At 50.7% G+C, this 7,411-nt stretch overlaps 1 protein-coding gene across 2 annotated transcripts in view; it reads left to right on the forward strand.

Annotated features, from left to right (window-relative positions):
- Positions 1-7,200, forward strand: part of aldh1l1 (aldehyde dehydrogenase 1 family, member L1) — a 79,962-nt gene extending 72,762 nt beyond the window's left edge. For both annotated transcript variants that reach the window (XM_041191582.1, XM_041191584.1), the window contains 4 exons: positions 3,903-4,068; positions 5,368-5,473; positions 5,703-5,902; positions 7,145-7,200. In XM_041191582.1, coding sequence (XP_041047516.1) covers positions 3,903-4,068; positions 5,368-5,473; positions 5,703-5,902; positions 7,145-7,200 — 528 coding nt within the window. The remainder of the gene's footprint in view (positions 1-3,902; positions 4,069-5,367; positions 5,474-5,702; positions 5,903-7,144) is intronic.
- Positions 7,201-7,411: the final 211 nt, after the last annotated feature.

A 7,411-nucleotide genomic window follows, 5' to 3' on the forward strand; every position in this document is an offset into this window, starting at 1 on the left:
GGTCAGTACTGAGAGAATACAATACTGTCAGAGGGTCAGCACTGAGGGAGTGCTGCATTGTCGGAAGGTCAATACTGGGTGAGTGCTGCACTATTGGAGTGTCAGTGCTGAGGGAGTGCTGCACCGTTTTTAGGATCAGTGCTGAGAGAGTGCTGCACTGTCAGTGGGTCAGTACTGAGGGAGTGCTGCATTGTCGGAAGGTTAATACTGGGTGGGTGCTGCACTATTGGAGGGTCAGTACTGATGGAGTGCTGCACTGTCAGAGGGTCAGTACTGAGGGGGTGTTGCACTGTCAGAGGGTCAGTACTGAGGGAGTGCTGCACTGTTAGGGAGTCAATACTGAGGGAGTGCTGTACTGTCAGAGGGTCAGTACTGAGGGAGTGTTGCACTGTTAGAGGGTCAGTACTGAGGGAATGCTGCACTATTAGAGGGTCAGTACTGAGGGAGTGTTGCACTGTCAGAAGGTCAGTACTCAGGGAGTGCTGCACTGTCAGAGGGTCAGTACTGAGGGAGTGCTGCACTGTCAGAGGGTCAGTACTGAGGGAATGCTGCACTGTCAGAGGGTCAGTACTGAGGGAGTGCTGCACTGTCAGAGGGTCAGTGCTGAGGGAGTGCTGCACTGTCAGAGGGTCAGTAAGGAGGGAGTGCAGCACTGTCAGAGGGTCAGTACAGAGGGAGTGCTGCACTGTCAGAGGGTCAGTACTGAGGGAGTGCTGCACTGTCAGAGGGTCAGTACTGAGGGAGTGCTGCACTGTCAGAGGGTCAGTACTGAGGGAATGCTGCACTGTCAGAGGGTCAGTACTGAGGGAGTGCTGCACTGTCGGAGGGTCAGTACTGAAGGAGTGCTGCACTGTCGGAGGGTCAGTACTGAAGGAGTGCTGCACTGTCAGAAGTTCAGTACTGAGGGAGTGCTGCACTGTCAGAGTGTCAGTACTGTGGGAGCGCTGCACTGTCAGAGGGTCAGTACTGAGGGAGTGCTGCACTGTCAGATGGTCAGTACTGAGGGAATGCTGCATTGTCAGAGGTTCAATAGTCAGGGAGTGCTGCACTGTCAGAGGGTCAGTCCTGTGGGAGTGCTGCAATGTCAGAGGGTCAGTACTGAGGGAGTGCTGCACTGTCAGAGGCTCAGTACTGAGGGAGTGCTGCACAGTCAGAGGGTCAGTAATGAGGGAGTGCTGCACTGTCAGAGGGTCATTACTGAGGGAGTGCTGCACTGTCAGGGGGTCAGTACTGAAGGAGTGCTGCACTGTCAGAGGGTCAGTACTGAGGGAACGCTGCACTGTCAGAGGGTCAGTACTGAGAGAATACAATACTGTCAGAGGGTCAGCACTGAGGGAGTGCTGCATTGTCGGAAGGTCAATACTGGGTGAGTGCTGCACTATTGGAGTGTCAGTGCTGAGGGAGTGCTGCACCGTTTTTAGGATCAGTGCTGAGAGAGTGCTGCACTGTCAGTGGGTCAGTACTGAGGGAGTGCTGCATTGTCGGAAGGTTAATACTGGGTGGGTGCTGCACTATTGGAGGGTCAGTACTGATGGAGTGCTGCACTGTCAGAGGGTCAGTACTGAGGGGGTGTTGCACTGTCAGAGGGTCAGTACTGAGGGAGTGCTGCACTGTTAGGGAGTCAATACTGAGGGAGTGCTGTACTGTCAGAGGGTCAGTACTGAGGGAGTGTTGCACTGTTAGAGGGTCAGTACTGAGGGAATGCTGCACTATTAGAGGGTCAGTACTGAGGGAGTGCTGTACTGTCAGAGGGTCAGTACTGAGGGAGTGCTGTACTGTCGGTGGGTCAGTACCGAGGGAGTGTTGCACTGTCAGAAGGTCAGTACTCAGGGAGTGCTGCACTGTCAGAGGGTCAGTACTGAGGGAGTGCTGCACTGTCAGAGGGTCAGTACTGAGGGAATGCTGCACTGTCAGAGGGTCAGTACTGAGGGAGTGCTGCACTATCAGAGGGTCAGTGCTGAGGGAGTGCTGCACTGTCAGAGGGTCAGTAAGGAGGGAGTGCAGCAGTGTCAGAGGGTCAGTACAGAGGGAGTGCTGCACTGTCAGGGGGTCATTACTGAGGGAGTGCTGCACTGTCAGAGGGTCAGTACTGAGGGAGTGCTGCCCTGTCAGAGGGTCAGTACTGAGGGAGTGCTGCACTGTCAGGGGGTCAGTACTGAAGGAGTGCTGCACTGTCAGAGGGTCAGTACTGAGGGAGTGCTGCACTGTCAGAGGGTCAGTATTGAAGGAGTGCTGCACTGTCAGAGGGACAGTATTGAGGGATTGCTTCACTGTTGGAGGGTCAGTACTGAGGGAGTGTTGCACTGTCGGAGGGTCAGTACTGAAGGAGTGCTGCACTGTCAGAGGGTCAGTACTGAGGGAGTGCTGCACTGTCAGAGGGTCAGTACTGAGGGAGTGCTGCACTGTCAGAGGGTCAGTACTGAGGGAATGCTGCACTGTCAGAGGGTCAGTACTGAGGGAGTGCTGCACTGTCGGAGGGTCAGTACTGAAGGAGTGCTGCACTGTCGGAGGGTCAGTACTGAAGGAGTGCTGCACTGTCAGAAGTTCAGTACTGAGGGAGTGCTGCACTGTCAGAGGGTCAGTACTGTGGGAGCGCTGCACTGTCAGAGGGTCAGTACTGAGGGAGTGCTGCACTGTCAGATGGTCAGTACTGAGGGAATGCTGCACTGTCAGAGGTTCAATAGTCAGGGAGTGCTGCACTGTCAGAGGGTCAGTCCTGTGGGAGTGCTGCAATGTCAGAGGGTCAGTACTGAGGGAGTGCTGCACTGTCAGAGGCTCAGTACTGAGGGAGTGCTGCACAGTCAGAGGGTCAGTAATGAGGGAGTGCTGCACTGTCAGAGGGTCATTACTGAGGGAGTGCTGCACTGTCAGGGGGTCAGTACTGAAGGAGTGCTGCACTGTCAGAGGGTCAGTACTGAGGGAGTGCTGCACTGTCAGAGGGTCAGTACTGAAGGAGTGCTGCACTGTCAGGGGGTCAGTACTGAAGGAGTGCTGCACTGTCAGAGGGTCAGTACTGAGGGAACGCTGCACTGTCAGAGGGTCAGTACTGAGAGAATACAATACTGTCAGAGGGTCAGCACTGAGGGAGTGCTGCATTGTCGGAAGGTCAATACTGGGTGAGTGCTGCACTATTGGAGTGTCAGTGCTGAGGGAGTGCTGCACCGTTTTTAGGATCAGTGCTGAGAGAGTGCTGCACTGTCAGTGGGTCAGTACTGAGGGAGTGCTGCATTGTCGGAAGGTTAATACTGGGTGGGTGCTGCACTATTGGAGGGTCAGTACTGATGGAGTGCTGCACTGTCAGAGGGTCAGTACTGAGGGGGTGTTGCACTGTCAGAGGGTCAGTACTGAGGGAGTGCTGCACTGTTAGGGAGTCAATACTGAGGGAGTGCTGTACTGTCAGAGGGTCAGTACTGAGGGAGTGTTGCACTGTTAGAGGGTCAGTACTGAGGGAATGCTGCACTATTAGAGGGTCAGTACTGAGGGAGTGCTGTACTGTCGGTGGGTCAGTACCGAGGGAGTGTTGCACTGTCAGAAGGTCAGTACTCAGGGAGTGCTGCACTGTCAGAGGGTCAGTACTGAGGGAGTGCTGCACTGTCAGAGGGTCCGTACTGAGGGAGCGCTGCACTGTCAGCCGTTCAGTACTGAGGGAGTGCTGCACTGTCGGAGGGTCAGTACTGAGGGAGTGCTGCACTGTCAGAGGGTCAGTACTGAGGGAGTGCTGCACTGTCAGAGGGTCAGTACTGAGGGAGTGTTGCACTGTTAGAGGGTCAGTACTGAGGGAATGCTGCACTATTAGAGGTGCCATGCTTCAGATGAAACATTAAACCAAAGCCCAAAGTGCCTCCTTAGGTGCTATCCTATCGCAATTCATTTCTATTCCATCCTTTTTCAATTTCTCACAGGTAGAAGAAATAAAGAAAATGAAGATTGGTGACCCTCTGGATAGATCAACAGACCATGGACCTCAGAACCATAAGGCCCACCTGGACAAGTTGATTGAGTATTGTGCTATTGGGGTGAAGGAAGGAGCAAGACTGGTCTATGGAGGGAAGCAAGTACCCAGACCTGGTAGGTGGATCTAGCAAGATTGCACAAATAGTGATGTCAGTATCCCAAAGTATTCCTTTAGTCTGTGTGAGTGTTGAGTGAGAAAGATAAAGAGCTTGTATTTCTATAGTACCTTTCACAACCTTGGGACACCATGGAGAGCTTCATAGCCAATGTAATACCTTTGAAGTATAGTCACTATTGTCATGTAGGAAACTTGGCAACTAACTTCTACATAGCAAGATCCCACAAGCAGTAATGTGATAATTACCCGACAATCTGTTTTAATGATTTCTTTTTTTATTCATTCATGGGATGTGGATTTCGCTGGCTGGGCCAGCATTTATTGCCCATCCCTAGTTGCCCCTGAGAAGGTGGCGGTGAGCTGCCTTCTTGAGCCGCTGCAGTCGCCGTGGTGATTGAGTGGTCGTGGTTGATTGAGTGGTATATACCTACTATGAAAAATGGCAACTCCAACAGTGCAGCACTCCTCCAAGTACTGCACTGGAGTGTCAGCCTGGATTTTGTGCTAGGACTCTGGAATGGAACATGAATGCAAGACTGTCTAAGTGTGACACAAGAGAGCGTGACCTACTGAGGTACAGGAGACACATGAGCATCCCTAAGCTGGGTTGTGACCTCCCAGTAAGGAAAGTAACCTTTGTGAGGCTGAAATTAGAATTTGGGACTGGTTTCACCCAGGAGCAGTTTGACCCTCAGTGAAGCATCACCTCTTGGAAGAGTTTGCAGGGAGCAGCAGGCATGGGGAGAAGCCTGCATCTTCAGGAAATTAGAGATTCAGTTCCGGATGCTGGAGGATGGGAAGCAAGAACGGTTTTGCAAAGACGAAGCTCATCAAGACTGTTAAACATTCATGCAGGCTGCCAGGGCCCATTTCCAGGCTCAGATTTTGCACCAGGTGCAGTGACAATTTTTCCCAGACTTGGAGCTAAGCAAAGTGCGAATTCAGTTCCAGGAAGGAATTTAATTTAACCCAAGGGTCGTCTGCAATTGATGAGTCAAATATCACCCAGCTCCCATCAAACACTCCCAGGTATTTGACAGGTACAGCACGGGGTTAGATACAGAGTAAATCTCCCTCTACACTATCCCCATCAAACACTCCCAGGGCAGGTACAGCACGGGGTTAGATACAGAGTAAAACTCCCTCTACACTGTCCCCATCAAACACTCCCAGGACAGGTACAGCACGGGGTTAGATACAGAGTAAAGCTCCCTCTACACTGTCCCCATCAAACACTCCCAGCAGCGACAGTGTATTTATTGTACAATGACCCTGAGCTGCTGTTTGTATTCCAGGGTTTTTCTTTGAACCGACCGTGTTTACTGATGTGCAGGATGAGATGTTCATTGCGAAGGAGGAATCCTTTGGGCCCATCATGATCATCTCCAAATTCGAAAATGGGTAAGTTCTCTCTTTGTGCCTCTGAAGACTTTCAATCATTTGTAACAGCGCAAGGTAGGATAGGGAAAGAAATGGAAAAGTCTGTGCACTTGATAACCATGGCGATTAAACTTTTCCTGGCCGCATTGCACTGAAGTCATATGAACCGTTTATTATGGAACTAGGGTCACATGACAGTTTTCGAGTGACACTGACCTGCTGACCCTGTGGGATTTTTCTCTTTGAACAGGGATCTTAATGGTGTGTTGAAACGAGCCAACAGCACAGAGTATGGATTGGCCTCGGGTGTGTTCACCCGAGATCTGAGCAAAGCTCTCTACGTCAGTGAGAAACTTCAGGCCGGAACTGTCTTCATCAACACCTACAACAAGACCGATGTGGCTGCACCTTTTGGGGGCTTCAAGCAATCTGGGTTCGGCAAAGATTTAGGTAGGATGTCCGCTCAGGACAGTGGAAGGCACATCTGGATCGCGGGTATGGTCCCCAAGCCTCAGAGCCGCATAATCCATCAAACATCACTCGTTTTACCTTGAGCTAGTAGGTTTCAGCCAGAGAATCAACGAAAACTTACATTTATACAGTGCCTTTAACATAGTAAAACATTCCACACTCTGTCAAACAAAATCTGACCCCAAACCACATAAAGAGATATTGGGACAGACGACCCAAAGTTATGTCAAAGAGGAAGATTTTAACGAGTGTCTTAAAGAAGGGAAGAGAGGTAGAGAGATGGAGAGGGTTTGGGATGCAATTCCAGGGCTTAAGATGTGTGCAACTGAGGGATGGCCAAAGGTTGAGTGATTAAAATTGGAGATGCAGAAGAGGCCAGAATTGGAGGAACATGGAGATCTCCAGCAGGTTGTGGAGTTAGAGAGGATTCCAGAGATAGGGAGATGTGAGGCCAGGGAGAGATTTGGGTATTATAAACACAACCTTTTGGGATACTGATTCCCAGAGTGTGAGTATCATTGGCAACTCCAGCTTTTATTGCCCATCCCTAACTGCCCCTTGAGAAGGTGGTGGTGAGCTGCCTTCTTGAACCGCTGCTGTCCATGTGGTGTAGGTACACCCACAGTGCTGTTAGGGAGGGAGTTCCAGGATTTTGACCCAGCGACAATGAAGGAACGGCCGATATATTTCCAAGTCAGGATGGTGAGTGGCTTGGAGGGGAACTTGAGGGTGGTTGTGTTCCCATGTCTCTGCTGCCCTTGTCCTTGGGTTTGGAAGGTGGAAAATGGTTTTCAGGTTTTGGAGATTCCCTGATGAGGGGATCATGAGGCAGTGACTCTGTGATTTATGTTGTTTGGGGCAATTGGGAGCAACCTTGGAAATTTACCGATTCGTTGCCTCAAAACGATTGGCTACTTGGATGGTTGGTCCTCTTCCCTAGTCCCCCTCCCCTGACATGTAACTGGACCCCCTTCCTGGCAGTGATTCAGTGGTGGGTGGGGGAAGGAAACTTATTAAGGGCTAAGGAACGAATGCATTGAGATACAGATCAGCCATGATTTAATTGAATGGAGGAATGTGCTTGAGGGGCTGAATGGCCTATTCCTGTCCCTAGCGTTTCGAAAATTGATGGAGAAAGGGGTTGGGATGAAGGGACATTGCTTTCATCTAAATGTTAGTTCTTGTTTACACTGCAGCATCTGTTTGTCTCTTATTCCACAGGACAGGAAGCTTTGAATGAATATCTGAGGACCAAAGCCGTGACCATTGAATATTAATGGAGGAGAGGTAGCAGGAAAGGAAGCCAAGGTGGTTTGTCCAAGAGAGAAGACACACTGGCCATTGCACTTTCAGAAATGTAGCTACTAATCAGATGAACATTTGCCAATAATTAATGAACAATTCAACTCTAGCTCCATTTCTGATCCCATTCCCAGCTGTTCAGCAGACATTTTACAATAGGGGAAGAATTGGAACCAACTGGATTGC

Source organism: Carcharodon carcharias, chromosome 7, assembly GCF_017639515.1.
Source record: "Carcharodon carcharias isolate sCarCar2 chromosome 7, sCarCar2.pri, whole genome shotgun sequence".
Classification (NCBI taxonomy): domain Eukaryota; kingdom Metazoa; phylum Chordata; class Chondrichthyes; order Lamniformes; family Lamnidae; genus Carcharodon; species Carcharodon carcharias.